This window comes from Charadrius vociferus, unplaced genomic scaffold (assembly GCF_000708025.1).
Source record: "Charadrius vociferus isolate BGI_N301 unplaced genomic scaffold, ASM70802v2 scaffold82, whole genome shotgun sequence".
Lineage (NCBI taxonomy): Eukaryota > Metazoa > Chordata > Aves > Charadriiformes > Charadriidae > Charadrius > Charadrius vociferus.
The window spans coordinates 2,271,957-2,291,610 of NW_009647401.1; the positions used below are offsets into that span (position 1 = coordinate 2,271,957).

The 19,654-nt window shown below is 37.3% G+C and overlaps 1 protein-coding gene across 1 annotated transcript in view; it reads left to right on the forward strand.

Moving 5' to 3' along the window:
• Positions 1-19,654, forward strand: part of LAMA2 (laminin, alpha 2) — a 290,790-nt gene that overhangs the window by 8,645 nt on the left and 262,491 nt on the right. Inside the window, exon 4 of the mRNA XM_009880193.1 lies at positions 17,748-17,990. Within this exon, the coding sequence (XP_009878495.1) occupies positions 17,748-17,990 (243 nt within the window). The remainder of the gene's footprint in view (positions 1-17,747; positions 17,991-19,654) is intronic.

Sequence of the window (19,654 nt, forward strand, 5' to 3'; positions counted from 1 at the left end):
CATTAGTTTGCATGTTATTACTGGTAATTATGACAGTACATGGAATGCTTTTAGCAATCCTAATTTCATGAAAAAATACAGAAAATAATTACAATTTCTTCATTTATATAATGCTTGGCCTTCTGGGGCAACTACATTTTTTTTTTTACATTATTGTGCAGTGTAGCCATATAAAAATGGTATATTTTAGTTAGCAATAACTAATAAAATAAAGATGTAATATATATTTAACTTTAGGAGGAACCAAAACATTATCAGTCTGGTTGAGAAAAATGCAGTATTTTTTTTTTTCTTTTCTCCCAGCAGTTGAGGTTTACCATAGTACTTATAAAGAGCTTTTATCTATAGTGGAGGCTAAGTTTCTAATTCATTAAAGTACGTTTGAAATTTGTACCCCATCTGTTAAAAAAGTATCAGTTGAAAACTGGAACTATTTGGTTCCCAGAAAGGAACCAAATTTGCTGCCCAGAGAGGTTGTGGAGTCTCCCACTCTGGAGACATTCAAAACCCGCCTGGATGCCGTCCTGTGCAACCTGTTGTAGGTGACCCTGCTCTGGTGGGGAGTTGGACTAGATGATCTCCAGAGGTCCCTTCCAACCCTGATCATTTTGTGATTCTGTGATTCTGTTCTGAGCATCTTTGCTAATTTGCTCTTAACCCTTCACTTTTCTAGACTTTTAAGCCATTTTGGCAACCACCATCTTATCTATTTCACAAGAATATTATGGAACACCATTCATAGCTGTACATGTGAGATTATTTTTTTACAGTGCTTTTCATCAGCAAGTGCATAGGAGGCCAAAAGATGAATGTAGATTTATTTGAGAGTTGCTCACACGAAAATAAATGGAGGTTAAAATGAAAGGTTGAGCTCTCCTGATTACTGAAAGTGAAACTGCAGATCTGAGTTTGACAGGGTAGGTCCATCGGCGTGCTAGCTTGTTGCATCCATGAAGCACTCACAAATTACCAAGAGAAGCTGTCCGCTGGTCTGCATCTCTTACTCCTGCTGGTTGTGTAGGGTCTATGGGCTTCACCCTAAGTGGTGCGCAGTTCAAGTGCAACAACAGTAATTCAGGTCCAGTGTGTGCAATGTTTAGCAGCACAGAAAATAAGTCTTCTCTTCAAGAAGTACAGAGAAGGGAGTTGGCAAAACAGAAATGCTTAGGCTTCCAGGGAGAACATATTCCCTGCACTCATGCCATCCCAAATCCTCAATTGGTTTAATTTCACAGTGGTGTGGAAGATTAGTAGAGCATCTTTAAAGAAAATTGGCAAATACACAGGGAAACCAGTTGGCAGTTTGAGGTGAGATGGTCAGCCCATCTGTTTCTGATTTCTACACACATCAGGACACTTTTATTAACAAATTCCCTGCTGTTGTGGGGAAGAAGGACATTGGCAATACCCTTGATATTGCTAAGATATTTGTGCCAGGAGTATATTTCTGTGGGGTTTGGTTTTTTTTACTGTATGCCTGATATTTTTTTAAATGGTGCCAGAATATTTTATGTGACCTGTAGATGTGTGCAACTCAGGTGTACCCAGACATAATCTTCTGGCAGAAAATTCTGGACTTGATAAGTATATCTTAATTGCCTGACATTGTGGAGGATCAGTTCAGTGTCCAGGTAATCCTTTCCAGGCATGTATTTCTGAAGAAAAGAAAGTAGTTGGCACAACTCAGAGCCTCATTGGATCTTACAAGGTGCACCTCATCAGGTGCAAGAGCAAGAATAACTGATTAAGCTATATAGTTGATTTCTCTATATAGCAGTTGCAGTTCATCGGTTTTAAATTCCTAAAGCTCTGACAGTGTCCAACTCTTTCACCTTGTGTTTTCATTCTGTCCCCTGCCCTCTTTCTGTAGGAAGGGAGGAAGGAGTCTAAAAAATTGTGTTCCGACTCCATGTAGAAATCACTGCAGTCCCACTTCTTCGGAAGTGTATTTCAGTACTTTTTAGAATATACATTTTTAGACTCATAGACTTTACTATGAGTGGCACGTATTATACTTTGGGAAGTGCCATTTCTGAAACTACATAGAGAACTGAATAGCTATAAGTAGGAGAAGAATGCTTGACTTGCTTAGATGCATTTTGAAAAGCATTTACAAAAAGCTGACAGCAATATTCTGATAATGCGAACTTCATTATTTTATAATTCTGTATTGTCCAAATATAATTTGAATGGAGGATTTTGATCTGGTTTTGAATGTTTTCTTTCTTATTTGATTCGCTTTAATACCCATGAGCAGAAATACACACACACACGTGCACGTGTGCACAGTCACAAACATATATGGCATATCTTTAATAACACTAAGAAGAGGAAAAGAATTGCAAAACTGAGTGATTGCTTTTGCTTTTTCTACACAAGACTACAACTAAGTGGCTCTGTGGCAAAAGACAGGCATGAGAGAACTAAGAAACTGTGACAAGGTGAATGGAGAGATTCAGGCTGGGACAGGAAAATAACAGGATAGGACTCAGACTAGTGTTGTAAAAGCTCAGTGTGGCAGTCTGTGGTAAGAGCTTAAAAAGGAGGGGAAAAAAACCCTCCTATCAATGAAAGGAAACAGAATCTGTATGTGCACAGTTGCCATCAAATTGGAAAACAAGATCATTAGGGAGGAAGGGTCCCATGGAAAGTACGTCTTCACTCTTGGCTATTATAGGTAGGAGAGCTACAAACATCAGAAATAGCATATAATACATTTCTGAAAGTAATATGTCATGGCTGAGTTACGGATACCAAATGCACAATGTGGACTGTGATTAATTACTTTGTTGCTGTGCTTTATAATTCTTGATTTTTTAAAAATATTATTTTTATTTTAAAGTTTGAATTTTGGGTTGCATGTAATACACAATGTGTTTATACATCTGTTGCTGTGCTGCGGACTACTATACATAATGTGAAATGTGACCTATAATTTGAACATTTGAGTATGATTTGAAACCAACTGAGGAAAAAAATCTGAATATTGATACTTCAGTTTTGCCTGCATTGGCAAAGAGTGTGTCACAGTGGGAGAGAGGGGGGATGGACTTGGAAGAGGATTTGTGTTTATTTGATGCTGAGGACCCAGCTCACTTGTCAGGAAATTTACTTCAGACTAGCTCTATTCTGCATCATGGGCTGAATATCCATTAGCAGCTTAAATGAATCAGTTATGTCTAAGCATGTTCTTCTGGCTTAGTTCTTATCTGAAAGGGATCCAGTTTGTGAGCTCCACAATCTATTCGTGATGTGAATGCTAAAACTGGGACAGTTGGGGGATTCACCTCAAAAGCATGCTCCTTATCTGAGCTAAAAAGCTAACGTGGATGTACCCTCATAAGCGCTGTGTCTGAACAGAGTCCAGATTTTTATTAAGCCTGTTAGATGCTACACAGACCAAAATGGTGGTGTTCCCCCATTTCTTAATGTAATATTGCTGACCTTTGTTGGGGGAGAAGGAAAGTATGAGGGAGGAGAAACCTCCTGCGAAGAGACCTTGCTTGTGGGACCTTGCTTGTCATTTGCTCCTTTGTTTTGCCAGTATGACTGTGCTGTGTTGATTGATAGCTGCTTGAAGGAAACATTATTTTCAGCTTTCATTTCCCTGGGTGCACAACATTAGCCAGATCACTTGGAGGAGCATGACTCTCTCTCAGAAGGACCTCATCAGTGTTCCACAGCAGCAGAGTTGGCATATTTGTTAGTCAAGAATGACTTGAGGCAAGTGTGGCAAGTAGTCTTGCAGAACCATGTTGAAGATGTTGCCCAGATGTGTGGCCAGACTGAGCCAGGCTACCTGTTCGTAATATGTTTAATTTAAAGAATGGCTGTTTTAAATGAAAGATTATATGAGCAATTAGATTCTTATTTCTGTCACCAATTCTCTGCTCACTTTTGGCCTTCTTTCCTCTCCCTTCTGGTGTTTGACTGAGGAGGTAAGAAGAAGATGGCTATAGGAAGGACTGGCTTGGAGTACTTGTGTAATCTCAAAAGTAAAGCTGCCCTTTCTGACCAGCCATTTCTTTGCATTTCTAGTAAATGAAACTTGTCTGTGTTTCATCGTCCCTTCCAAAGCCAGTCTGAAAATACATCTTCTCGGAACTGTGTCATAATGCAAATTAAGCGGCAGAGACCATGAATTTACTCAACCTGCATCCCTGTTCAACTTATTTTCTTCTTATAGAAGAAATAACCACGTTTTTGAGTCCTGACCACTTAGAAGTTGTGGCATGATTCTTGGATTCTGGAATCATCTCCCTGTTGTCTGATTTCGAAAAATGACTGGAAACCACTGTGTGGGTCTTTGTCTTTACAGTTGAACCCCACAATTAGATCCAGTTAAACTAATCCTTTAGGGACTGACTGAAGTCAATCTTACAGCCACACTGAAATATAAGGTAAATTGGATGATAAGATAGTTCACGACAACATTACTTCTTTTTGTACAGGTTTACAGTTTTCTGTTTTAACTAATAACAATTCGCCAAACGTTAGGTAAGGAATCAGAATGTGTTGAGCAACACAGCCATATTAAAATAACCTTTACACACTATCTGCACAGTAGTATAGGAATATGTATATTACTAGGACATACTTGGTTTTCATGTTATATTTTCTCTGCTCTGGAATATTGAATACATTTTCCACTGGAAAAAATTACAGCTATCAATAGCTGTAATCAAATACAGATATTGGAATAGCTAAAGGAATAAAGGGAAGGTTAATGACACTGGTTTTAGTCTTGGGATACAAGAACCAGATTAGTAAAATTAAGTGCCGATTGGTCTTCATATGTTAAACTTGTACATATGTCCAAACATTTTGCTTAGGTTTTCAGTTAATATTTTCTTTTTCTCTTTTACTAATAATTACGTGCTTCATATCTCTGAGACGCTTTCAAAACAGTTTCTGTAAAGATAAAGCTTAAAGCTTGTGTTCATCCCCAAACCAGAAAGTAATTTAACAGAAATGGAAATTAATCCAAACTGAGACTTCACCAACAAATTCCAGTCTGTTTTGTCCATCTTCAAAAATATTTGTCTAAAGAGAGAAATGTGGACAGAAGCAAAGTCTGTTCAGACTGTAGTGCTGCAGTTCCGTGATTGCTCTTCCTCCCCATCCCCAAATGGGCTAAAGGGAGACATTCCTGTCTCCCTTGTTCTGGCAGTAGCACTTGGGCTGCCACGCAGCGAACCAGATCAGTACCTTGATACTGAAAACGAAGTCTTGTCTTGTTTTTTTGGGGTGAGGTTTCTGCCAGATCACTTCTCTAATTTGGCGTGCTGTCTGGGGTTTTAATGCCAGCGTTGGGGGAGGGGGCAGGAACATATTTCTGGAGGTGGTGGAGAAAACATTTCCACCCCTCTCTGGGTCAGCTGGGTCTCTGTGTTGGCTTCAACTGATTGTAAAACCTTGAAGTATAAAATACTGATCTATGAGTCTGTGCCTGCAACATAGAGCTGTCATCCTGAATATTTGTTTATAATATTTTTTTTGCATTGAAGTAATATAAACATTTGAGAACACAAAACATTCAATTATCTCTCTCTCAAAAAAAAATAATCCTAAATCCACTGTGCTGGCTCAGTTATGCCTAAGTGGTACTGAACTGTTAAAGTGACACTCTAAAAAGATGCAACTAAAACCATGAAAAGGCTGTGGAACTAAAAAATAAAAAAAAGAGTGAGATATGTTTTTATTAAAGTCCTTTTATTGAAGTCTTCAACCAATTTTTACACATGTAACTGGATGTTATGATGCTGATTTTTTTAAAAAAAAAATTTGGGTTTTGTTGTCTTCACAGACTCGAATCTGAATATTTAATAATTCGTTTCTTTGGTATCACAATTTGCTGGTAATGCAATAATCAGATGTCTATAGGATGAAACAAAGCATACTTTGTTCTTCTGATATTATTTTTAACCAAAGCAAAACTATTGTATTTGAAGTTAGTTTATAATGAAATTATTTTAAAAAAAGTAAAAAGAAAAGGTAGAAAACAAACAACACATAAATATACGAGTAAGGATTTATAGCAAACATACCTGGAAAACATAATTATTAGTAATTGTGAAAACAAAAAGAACTGTAGTAAGTGTTTTGATATCTCAGTGAACATTTTCAAGAACTACCCGGTTTATACTATTAGCAAGTATACTTCATATTACGAAGCTTTCCACCTGCCTTTCTCTTCATGGGAAGGGGAGACTATGCTTAAACAGAATGTATGCACACTGGTGACCGATGTCATCCGGGGCTCAGTTCTTGTCTCAGAATAAAGTTTTCCACACAGATATCACTCAGACAAAAGCCTAAAGAAAAATGAATGACCTTTTTCCTTAGCTAAGGGTCAAAAGTGCACATCTATGCTAGCCATAACTCCAGTAGAGCCTGCTGCATTAAGCTTTTACGTGTTCTAAGAAACAAGTATCAGTGAAGTTACTCAAGCTGACTTTCTTGCAGCATTTAAAAAAAAGGTTTTCATAAGTGGTGCAATAATACATGGAGAGAGTACTCTTCAATGCATTCTGAAATGCTAAGAAGCCATTATCATCCTGGAAGATCCGTTGTAATACCCACCATATAAAGTCCTGCTAGCTAGGTTGAGTAGCTGTATTAACAATAAATCTCCACGGGATTATTTTGCCCAATTTTTTTTTATTCTCCCCACTAAATCAGAGCATAACTTTATTGCTTTGTGGGTAGCCAGAAAGCTCTCTAAGTAAGCAAATCCTTTCAGTTCATAATACACACTGACAAAGATTAAAAATGTTTTGAGAATTTATAGTTTTTCTTTCTGAGGTTACTTGCCTTACATTTCCCCTGGGTGACTACAATAAATATACATACCACTTTTCCTTTTCTAATTTTGGCTTTAACCAAGAAAGCTATTCACCTTTCCATCCTTCAGGCTAATAGTTTCAGAATATGGGTCCTAAATACTCTATTATGATCTTTGAATCCAGAGTGACACATACGTTCTGACATGAATAGAAGGTTTTCTTCAGATTTTGTACTATTGGCAATTCCAGTTCTGAAGAAAGTCCCAGAGCCTGGGAGAATGGTGGCATGACAAATAATGGGATCATAGGCTTCTCAGCCTTGAACAGATTGTGCTCTCCTTACTGAAGAAATATGTTGTCATTTTTATGATGAATAAAAAGCTGACTTAAAAAACCAAGTTTTGAAGCTGACCGTGATGGTCATGAAATAGCGCTTCTGTCGTGCTAGCCATTTCCCACAAAATTATTATTGAAATTTAAGGTCTATGCCACAGGATGGGCAACAAGATCCTGTAGTACACATGATGAAAACTGTCGTAACAGAACAGCTCAATATGTGTTAAGAGACAAATTATTAATTTACTAATTTGTTTTTTTGTGAGGTTTTGTGTGTAAGTTAAGATTTAAGGGAGTAGGAGCAACTCCTAATGGCAAGAAAGTACTTTGTCATACGAATGCCGCATAGTGCTTTACAGTATTATGCCAGTATTTATGCAATGATTTGATGAAATATGCTTAAGGTTGTTTTTAATTGCCTTTTGTTTAAGCTAGCAGGCTGTAAAAGTGTTCAGATAGCAGTATGTGGCACAGGGTAAAACGCTGCTCCTCTTAATGTGTACAGTAGGTCAGAGAGTGGTGAAGAGCATTGAATCTGATTTGCCAAGGGGTTTTCCTCATCGGTCCTCATCATGATCTTGATTTGTTGGTGGATCTAAAACCACTCTGGGAAGGAGTACTAATGATAATAAAGTTAATGTTTAAATAGGCCTTGGAGCTGCATAAAATAATTCCTTGTTCTGAACAATGAAGAATGAATGTGTGTATATATATGTATATATACACACACTCCTTTCATGAAATCTGTGGATGGCAAAATTATTCTTCCACTCCCTGTCTCTCTTTGTGGTCTGTGAAGTCCATGTGCAGCAGGTCATGTGCTCTGTGGAAGCACTTAGAGACTCATTTATCAATGAGGTGGTTTAGATAGTCAGTAAAAACTCTCATTAATGAAGCTCTTTGTTTGATTTGGACTAATGTATAATAAGTGACTGAAGAAACTTAGGAAAGGGTATGCAGTTTATCTCTCCAGTTACAAAACATGGAAAAACAGAGACTTGGTTTGTTTTTAAACAGAACATACAACTTCATGGTGAAGATAAACCTTTCGTTTGGTTGTGGGTCCTAATATGTTATGTCTTTTAATTATTCAGAAATAAACTGTGATTGTAAAAGGGGCTATGAGATGGAAATATATAAAATTACTCATCTCATAATTCGCCTTTTATATTTCATATATCCCCTGCAATGCCATACAGTGGCATACCCACATCTAAAGCAGTTCTCAGGATAATTTAAAAAGTATTAAGAACTGAAAGCAAAAAAGAAAACTGAACATGCATACACTTTTTTGATCTGGAAGTCAGATTTAGAATCTCATTTCTTTTCCATTTTCTTCTTTGTTTGTGTATGTTTTTGAAATTTCCAAAGTTTAGTGATGAGACAGCTTAGAATCACTGTGAGAATATATTTTTAAGCCTTTTTAACAACTATCATGTTCAGCTGAAGAAATGAAGCATGGTGTATAAGAAAAGAAAGTGAAGAAAAGAAAGAAGCAAATAAGAGGCTGAAAATATTTTGGAAAAAAGTCTCTTTTTTTATTTGAAGGCTAAAGTTACTACTTTATTCATGTTTTCATTGTTCAAGTTGTTCATATTGCACAATATTTCCAGATTGAGATGGAGAGAACATTTTGTCTTGTTCAGGGAATGGCTACAAAATAGTACATGCCTATTTCATATTCAGATCAATGAGCTTACAATCAAAATCAAATCAAAATCCCAGGTCCTCAAGGTGATGCCTCATACATTATATATGGTGAATAACACGTCCTTTTCAAGGAACTCAAAGTATAAGCTTGTGAAGGTTTCAGCAGGGAAATGTCAAAGGTTTAAATGTTGATAATGCAGGAGATGCTCTATTCTAACAGTACAACAGTTTCAGATGTTTGTTTGTATCCCTCTATACAAGGTGCATGACAGATAGATGTCGCCTCACTGAGTAACAAGTATTTATTTATATACTTTTTAGCACTCTGCAGAAAAGTCAGAAACCATAACATTGGAAAAGATCTTTAATTTCACATTGATAAAATTAGTGCAGTGTGAACTTGCTCTCTGTTGTACAAAAAGGAAATCTGAATAGCTTGGAGGAGGTGCATCTGAGGGTCCTGAGGGAATTGGCTTATGTAGTTGCTAAGCCACTATCCATCATGTTTGAAAAGCCATGGCAGTCAGGCGAAGGCCCCAGTGGCTTGAGAAAAGGGAATATCACACCTATTTTTGAAGAGGGTAATAAAGAGGACCCTGGGAACTACCAAGCAGTCAGCCTCTAGTACAAGGTGTCTCTGCTTAAGGCTGGAGGGTTGGACTAGGTCTTCAAAGTTCCCTTCCAACCCAAATGACTCTATGAAAAGTACACATTCACCGCTAAAAGCTGATTCTTATGTGCTATTCCTGTTTTTCCTAAATAGTTTTACCTATGTTAATATTCTCATTATGGAATTAAAGTGTAAAGACTTCGTCTGAGTCTGTAATAGTTGAGGAGATTGAGAATAGTTTTTAAGTTTTTAGGTTTCAAGGTTTAGCACTGTAGAACTTTTGAATGGAGCCTAAAAAAATGGGTGTGATAGTTCTTTTCTTCTCAAGCTAGAGGAACAGACAGGTCACTGCTGGTGAGAGGACACTGCGTAGAAACCTCACTGAAGGAAATGAGAACACTTTACCCTGGGTACTCTCAACACTGCTGGACTCAGGCTGAGCATCAGTTCTTGGATCAAGGAGGGGAAAAAAAAAAAAGAACATGCCTTTCTGTTTTTTCTCTTCTCTGCTATTGTCTAGGTTTGAAGAAGAAAGGTTTGAATATTGGCATTTCCACCAATTTTCCTTTCCTTACCATACCCTGTCTCTATGGAAAGAAGTGATTAGCCTTAGGAAACAAAGAAAAAAAGAAATTGCTTTCTGCTATTATTTAAAAGCACTGTGAAAAAAAATTACTAACGTTAGCCCTCAGTACTGGTGTACACTAGGCCAATGATGAGCAGCAAAAATGATCGACAGAAAGCAGCTATTCTTTTCGAGGCCTTCACAAACAACTGAACAGTGAGTAATGGAGAAAACCAACAGAGAAAATTACAAAGAACAAAGCTGACAGTGCCAGAAGCTTTACAGGTACTGATTCCTTCCATTCAGCTTCATGTATCTTAGATACTCAACAGCTGGACAACTTGAGAGCTTAACAGTTTGACATTTTATAAAGTGCACTGTTTTAACAGAATTTGCTTCTAATTTTTTTTAGAATGACACAAGTTATAATCATATTTTACTTATGACATGAGCAAAAGTTGAGAGGTATTAATAAAGGATCTATTTTTCTCAAGGAAAAGAAAATGTTCTTAAAGGAACCTGAGCCTCTCTGGCAGTAATATACAGGGGAGGGAGAAAGCTGAGATTGTTCTAAATTGAGGCATTTGTAATTTGGTTTGGGGTTTTTTTTGTTTTGTTTTGTTTTTTTTTTAAATGCAAGTACTGCACGTATTAACTTAATGGGACTGAGCATTTTACATGAGTGAATTTTTGTCTAATTAGAAAAGATGAAATATTTCTTTTCTGGCTTGATTTGGAGACACCCACCTTCGAGCTTTTCAAAGTTTGCTATGGTAAAATCTTTCTCAGGTTTTCCCATGAAGTGCTGTGGACATCTTATTTTGCATGACATACGTGTAGCTGCATTTTTTTCTGGGACAGATGATGCCCTGCTATCTAGTAACCAGAATTGTTTGCAACACTGTGGAAAAAAAACTATGTTGGAGTGAAGCATGTGCGTCTTTGAGCCCAAATTCCCCATCTGGTAGCAGCATTTCAGTTGGAAGAAGCTCAGATGAACAGGAGAGACATTGTCATTAGAAGGCAAACTGCAGCATGGCAGGGAGCTGTTCAGCTCTCTAAACTGATATTAGTTGAATCCTGCTAAGCATTTTTTTTTTTTTTCCTCCCATGCCAGCATTTTCAATTACAGAATTTCTAGCTGTGAGCAGGATGTTTGAAACCATGGCCACTGTCTCTCAGGACAGCAATAGAAAAAGATACGTGCTACATGGTCATTTGAGGAATTTGGAGAGCCACTCCATTTCTCAATTAGGCTTTTTCTCTGTCTGAGTTGGATGTGAGACTAAAATGAGAAGGTTAGTTGTTCATAAATAGCCAATTGTTTGAAAATTCTTGCATCAAAACTGTCTTCTCTCTTTAATAAATAATAGACACAAACAATAATCCATAACGGCTTATGTGAATTGAAATATGACTGACCACATAGAATAATAAGGAATTTATATCTGTCTCTGAGAACAAGAGGAACTGTTTCTCAAATTCACAAAACCTCTGCTTTAGCTCATTAGCAGAAGTGGTTGGATTTAGTCTGTTTCATGTCTTAAGCCTGCAGGAGAGGCTATTCCAAAATGAACAATAGTGCAAATGTAATACTTAATTTGAGATGCATGATGTCCTGCATATATAACAGTCGTTTTTATCCACGAGCGTAAAGATCGAGAAACTCTGTTTTGCATTGAGAATTTGTTTAGATCTGTGATTCCTGATTGTTGGTCATCCTAAGTGCTAGAAGTTACTGAATCTGGTAGCCTTCTGGATGCAAGGCTGCTGCAGCTCTGTCTTCACGTTCAGACTGTGGCATGGCAGAGCAAATGCTTCTGAGAGAGTGAAACACGCACACACACGCAGAGCAACATAAATAAGCCACAGTGCCCTATCAGCTCCCACACGAACACACAGCACTCACACAAAGGCAGCACAAGTTGCCTCAGCTTGGTCTTCCTCTCTGGCTAATTAGGATTAAAGTCTGCTAGGAGCATGTGTGTTTATATCTATGGATGCATACACAACATGCAACACTTCAATAGCTGGCCTTAGATAATCTATCCACTAGCTGGCCCCAGGTCTCACTGGTGTCCCCAGTTGCTGGCAACCAAATAGAAGAGCCTTGGAGATTTGCAGCCCTACTCTAATTGTTGGTATTCAGACCTCTTCTACTTGCTGGCTAGTTGAGCTTGAAGTTAACTCTTGTTCACAGATACCCGCTCAAAAAAGAGAGCACACCTAAATGGAAGATAGTTAGAAACAGGATTTAATGAGAAAATAGATCAGACTTCAGTGATCAAGGTTAGGACAAACATGCCGACCAGATAGCTATGTACAGTCAACTGGTTCCTTTTATCTCCTTTTTCCTCTATCTTACACTTGTTCCTCCCTGATCCACCTTGATCCCTTCCTTTCCCCGCCTTTATTCCCTCCCCTAAATGTTCCATAGAAAATCTCATCCCTTTACACAATCCCCTTAATACATCCCAAATAAATTTTACGCAGTCCAAAAATGTTTTTTTCCCCTGCTTTTCTTAATGAGTCATACCCCCTGTGGGCAATAACCCCCATTAGCAGGGGGTTCTGCAGGGTGTTCCGAGATAGTTTTTTCAATTGACTCATCCAGATGAATTTTGCACTGGGACAAGGGGTGGCTGCAGTGCTTTGCTGTGCCTAAGAGCACTTAAATGTCTGGTTAAATAAATCTATGGGACGTTTAAGGCCACAAATTTTAAAACTGTTTATGCCAGCCTGTAAGGAAACATACCCTTGCCCAAATTTTGCACTCTTCTCTATGAAAGAATACCATGTTTACTTGACCACTGAACTGGAATAATAATCAACAACATAATATAATTATGGTAAATAAGTAGATACACAGCTTACACCAGATTATTGATGGAAGTCTCCATTAGAGCTACTACGTTATTCTGTTGAGAAAATGAAATGGAAATACTTCTATAGAATTGTGCGGTACTGTATTTTTTCTCTGATGATATTCTGACTTACATGAACGGTTTCTAACTGAAGAATTTATTTTTTAAATAGAAGTGCAGGTGGGAGTCAGGCACAATGAGATTTCCTGCTTCACTAGCTAACCCAATGCAGATTAATGATTCACTTCAGCTCTATCTGAATAATATTAGTGTAGCAAATTATCCTGTATAGTAGGATGCACTTTTCTATGTCTTATGAGGCATTCATAAGAAGATACAGTGCTATAACTTATGGAACTGTTCCTCACAATATGTGCTTCACAGATCTCACTGCTGAGACAATTACCAGTGAAAATGAGACCCAAGACTCGTTTTGTTTCTCATCTTGAGGATTGTGTTATTATGTTGACTAGAATTTGGGAAAAGCTTAGAGGACTATTTAGACTATTTCCCTCCCACTCTCATAATTACACTATGGTCACATGAGCAGAGCAAGTAGTAAAAAAACACCAGCTGCACTTTGGCAGCTGTGTTAATGGACTATTACATGGTACTAGGCAGGTTGGTAGTTCTCTGGTTTTGTATTTGTATCAGCAAACTTTAGTCTTCAGGTGACATTGTATTGGACTTGTATAAAATCAGATATTCTCTCAGATTGTACAATTGTTACATCAATTGACATGTGTCAGCTTATTGATGCTATTTGAAAAGTAAACCAGGCATGCTCCATCAATTACTCTGTGGGAATAGAAGCTCGGTGTTAATATTTACTAGGAAACTTGGCTCCATAAAGCTGAGCAGGCTCACTTTTTTGATTATGGAAACAAATACAGCAAAACTCAGTGACATGTTAGACTTTATTGGTATTAGCATTCTCGTGCCACTAAGCTCTTGTTGGCTGTAGTATAGTAACTAGAATATCATTTGCTAAGCAACTCCACAGTAAAAGAAGGGTTACTCTTCTACCTGGAGAAAGACAGTTTTCCAATTGTTTCAAAAGTCAATGTTGCTTCCATGACATCAACTTGCTTTGAGAATCATCATACAGCTGCCATTAATTTTAATCTTTTTATTTCTGCACTAGTTGTTACTGTCAACTTGTTTAGAAAGCACATGAAAGTATGGAATACAGTGAGTTTGTTGTCTGTGTCACAGAGCTGTGATGAGCTGGTAGTGACTAGGGTAGCGCTCTAAGCTGGGACAAATGTCTTCCTGATTCCTGCTAAAGCTCTATGAGTCTAGCTGTGCCCCAAAGAAAAGGTGTTTCTAAGAAGCACAGATTAGCATCCTGTACTTCCTTCAGCCCAGCCTTAGTGAGAAAGATCAGGAATATTAATCGGGCCATGTTTTTGATGCATGTGCTTGCTCATCTTCCTGTGACTGCAATTAGCGTTAGCAGCCTACCAAGATTTAAAAATTCTGGTCTTTAGTTCCAGCTCTATTTCACTGCCCGGGAAATAATTTTGTTTTATACAAAACAGTCTTTCAGTTCAGTTCCACTTGTGAATAGAGACTTGAAAAAGAAAAGACAATATTTCACATGTCAGTGGGTTGCAGATAGCTCAGTGCTGGTGCAGAAGCCACTACAGGAACTCTCGGAGACTGCAACAGTAGTAGTCTGGATCAGGCCAAAAACTGAAATTGAGTGGTAGTTAAAAACAACTCTTCACGTGTACTCTTTTATTTATGTTAACAAGCATTTTCCTTGTCAAGTTTAGATTAAGAGAAATAACGTTCATCCCACTGACCTGCAATATGCCATTTCCTCTCCACTGCTATTTTTATAAAATGTTGTGGCAGTTTCATTTACAAAGTATGCTAAAACTAATCAAAGCCAACGGTATATAATAAATTGCAGTCAAACAGTATGCTATCCCAGAAGGTAAGAAACCAGACTTCAAACAAATCTTCAGCAGAATGTGCAGGAAATGTTATTGAAATAGGACTCTAATTTGAAAAGTAACTGTAGAAAGTTTCACTCTCCCACACAGCCTAGTGTTTCAAAGCAAGCAAACAAGAAAAGAATTCCTATTGATTGCGCCTCTTGGCCCCACGGAACCAATGCGTCCAAGATGTTTGCGGCGCTAAATGTTTTTTTGGCTAAAGGCAGTGCATAGCATTAAATCTGTGAAGTTTTGCAAGTTTTAGGACTTCCACAAAAGAAACTATGTATGCACACTTAAGATTATGAATTTATTGTCAGCTGTGTCCACCGATCTTCCACGGTAGAAGCCCTAGCAATGTGTTTAATCTTAGTTGTTATCTGTTCAACACATAAGGAATAGTCTTATTATGAGAACTTGGGGTAAGACACAGTTACAGTTTGAGAAATCCATAACAATTTTTTGTCATTTAGACAATCATTCTATCACCTGATGACCCCTCCCCACCCAGGAAGGGGAATCGGGAAAAAACAAGGAAACCCGAGAGTTGAAATATAAACAGATTTAATAGAATAAGATTAGATAATTAACCTTCATAGCACTAAAGAACCAATGTTGATTCCAATACAATTCCAATTCCAATACAGAATATGCAAAGATCATACTCAGCCAACGATAACAGTGGGAAGCTTTGTACTCCCAGCAGCGGACAGCAAATGTCGAACACTGTGAGCACTATGGCTTTGGGAGGCCTCTGGGGCCCAGCACCGGGGCAAGAAGTTCTCAGGACTGCAGCCATCAAGGGAGAGAGAGAACTTCACAGCAAACTTTCTAATTTATATTGAAAGTGATGTTCATGGTATGAGATAATGCTGTTGGCCAGCTTGGGTCAAGTGCCCGGGTCTCGCTCCTCCTTGTCCCTGCACCTGGCGAGCTCAAAAACACTGACACCTTGAAACCCACACACCATAGCTGGCTATAAAGTCAGTATTTTCACAAATTCAGACAGTAGAGTCTTCCCAAGTATTAGAAGAGAAATTAGTCCTGTATCTCTCAAACCAGACAGACACTTATTTAATTTTTTTTTTTTAAAAGTGTTCAGAAGTACTCTAGAATGAAATCTCTATTCCGAACGGCTGGAGCTGAAAGAGTTTATGTGGTTTGACTAGATCATGCTGGTGTAAAAAGAATTTACATTATATGTTGGATTCTTTACTCATGCAGAGGACAACGTACAAAACAACTCTTGATAAACTAGTTCCTTAAAAGAGATCTTTTTCTCATTACCTCCCTTAGGAAATAATAAATAGTTAAACACTCCAGCTATTTTCTTTAATTTCAAAGAGCTTACCTGGGAGGAAACACTTTGTAGAGGTATATTAACATTGTGTTTTTCTCTGTTTATTGTAAACATTATTGGTGATACTGATCCAGTATAGTTACAGTTATAGTTATTTGTGGCCACAATTAAATATAACTATAAATGAGGTTAAGAGTGGAAAGGGCATTTGTGAAACAGTGGACAAGTGATTGTATGATTCCTGTTGAAACAATGGAATGAGACACAGATTTCCTTGTCTCTGAAGATTTTCTTTTATGCTATTAAAGAAAAATATTGATAACTTGGGATAATCCTTCACGAATGCACAGTTATGCGCATGTTTTTCAAGTCAAAATAAATACAGCCTCACCAGCTTGTTATTCCCACTGAAAAACTTTGGTTGTAGTGATTTGAATTCCTGACTGAAGGAATTGTGGATCTTACCGTGTTCTCAGCATCTCCACGGAAGGCAAGGATGATAATTGGAGATAAACGTTTTCATTTATTGAAACGACATTTGCCTCCCTCATCAAATGTACTGTAGTATTTGCAGTACTTTCCCAGTTAACATAATTTCTATTTTATGATAATACTGGTAGTTATTAAAAAAAACAAACTGAGTCTTCTTACTGTTTCTTTCATCAATTACTGTAGGATCTTCTTTCACCAGGGTTACTGATTGTTTAAGTATTCACAACAGATCTTGTGTGGACTAAGTCTGAATCAAGCAGCTTCTTTACAATGACTATCTGATATAGAAAACATTAAGTATTAAACAACACTGTTCTTTCCATGATACCCTCTGGCATCCTCATGTGCAGACTCTGCGTCTTAAAAATATTAACTTACTGTATGTTCTTCTTTTCTAATGAAAATTGCTGTTTCCTTTCCTTAGCTTCTATCTCTGCAGCGTCTAGATGTTACTAGGTTAAAAAAAACAAACGAAGCCAAAACTGCGTCACTAACGTATGTCATTCTGCAATTGCAAATATATTGTTTGTGGCTTGCATTCAAGCAAACCTATAAACAGAAATAAACCTTGATAAATCAATTGAATAGGCAGGTGAAATGGACCATAATGAGCATTGATTACAGGCTTACATTCTTTTTATAGTGATATTTGATGTGTCTCTGTCCTATAAAACTTATTTATGGCCACAGTGCTGAGTCATGTGATTGAAACAAGAATGCTTTTTAGAATGATTTCAGCATGATGTGATTACCTTTCACTAGCTTAAACTTTCATTTTTTCTAAACAGTGATAAAGTTGTAACAGAGTTTGGCAACTCTTAAACATCGCAGAAAGTGTATGTCTATAAGTACACATACACAAACAAACCCACTTCTACAAACTAAAAATACTTGCAAACAAACTTGCAAACATTTGGCTGACACTGCAGCTTAGAAAGTACCTACTAAGTTATGTGGAATTTAGAGTGATTTTTAATTCTATTTTCAAAGTGTCTATTGGCCTAATGCAACTAATCTTCTTTCAGAAATGTTAATGGAGAATTTATTTCTGGAGTTTCAGTGGAATCTGAGGCCATACACATTTTTAGGGGAAAAAATCAAACTACCATATTAACTGTTCTTAGTTTGGTAGCTATTAAGAAACTGGAACGAGTTTATAATTATATATTCACTTATGTTTTAACAATTCATCTGTTTTTCAGATTTTCCAGATTGCGTATGTTATTGTGAAAGCAGCTAACTCGCCTCGACCTGGGAACTGGATATTAGAACGTTCGCTGGATGGTGTAGACTATCAACCGTGGCAGTATTATGCTATCACAGACAGTGAGTGCCTGACACGCTACAACATCCATCCCCGTCCTGGAACTCCATCCTATATAAAAGATGATGAAGTCATATGCACTTCTTATTATTCCAAAATCCACCCCCTGGAGAATGGAGAGGTAAGATTAGATGTTATTCCATCAACCTGCAGAAAAAAAAACCCTTTGCTTGATTGGCAAGTATTTGCCTTGATTAGACAGACAGTGTTTTGCTATGCTTGAAAAATGGGGAAGTAGTCTATTTGCAGTTTTAAAAAACTCATCTTACATGTTCCTATATAAATACATACACGGTACACTCTAATAAGCATATTCCACAAAGTAAACCCAGAGGTAAAAGAGTTGCTAGGTAGAACAAAGCACTAATACTTTCAGACATCTTCAGGTGCTTGAAAGGTGTTCCCATGTCACTTGTGAACAAAGGTGAGAATACTGGGAAAAATCATGGACCCAGTGAAATCATTAAAATACTTTTCTTTGAGTCACATTTTCAGTCCCTGTGTATAAGCTAGGATTTTAAATGGTAATGATTTTACTCAGAGTTTAATTTATTGCGTTTAAGAGCTTGTAACTGGCCCTCTGCCCCTGCATATACCTATTAATTCTTCTCCTGTCAGAGGCCTCTGCTGTTTCATCATGAGTCCAGGCACAGGAATCATGGACCAGTCATTTGTTTTAACTGAGGGCATAGAAAAGATGTGGTGGAGGTGAGAATGAGGAACTGTGGTTGAAAGAACAAGGCAAATGTAACAACTGTAGCTGAAAATACAGTATTTTCAGCCACTTAAAATGAAGAGAGGGAATGCCATGTGTACCATATTCCAACGAGTGTACTTTTTTTTCACAGATTTTTTTTCCAACACTTGATTTGCACGTAACTTGGTAATTCAAGGAAGTAATGTGACTTGAAAGTGCACTAGATCTGAAGTATTTATTTATTTACAGATTCTTTGATGTCTAACGATGTGCTGTGAAATTTTAGCCTCAACATTTATCGTTCTGTTAATTGTTTCTGTTCCACTTTTTACATGGCTTATCTCCGTATAAAGAGGTACCAACTTACTCTCTTTTGTTCCTCTACATGCAAAGCAACATTCACATACAAAATTGTTAATACAATTATTTCTGAATACTGGATATGTATAGTTTGTTTATATTCACAGGAAATTTCCAATGCCAGCTGCAAAAAAAAAATAAATATACAGCTTTCAATGAAAATATCCTGCTGATACACTTGAAAAAGGTGTAAGCTTGGATCTAAATGAATCTCATATGAGTTATCAGATATTAAATCAGTTGCACATCTAGGAAAAATCATCACAAATACATTGCGTGTTTGTAGTCGCATTGTTTGTAGTTGTGTCATTTGAATGGGTGTTTGTACTTGTAGAATCTAGCAGGAGCAGATAAAGTGATATTAAAAGAAATAGTGCATACATATGTGTTATGTTTTCAAAATGTTCCCAACTGCATGCTTTTGGAGAGGTGAACAGAACATGAGTTAGCAGTTTATCACTTGCAAAGAAATTCTATACAGTTTCTTTGGGAGAACGTGTCTGCACTGAAAATATAATGTCAAAGTAATTATCCCAATAATTAATTTAATTTACGTTGTTCAGTTTCTTTGATTATCTAATTCTCTTGCAGACAGATACTGATTCCAGTAGTCTGCTGTCCTCTTGGTTAAACCAGTGCCTCCTTGTGTTCTTCATTAGCTGAGTTAAACAACAAAGGGCTTTTATTCAGCATGGGGGTATACATCTGTGACTGAAACATTCACTTAA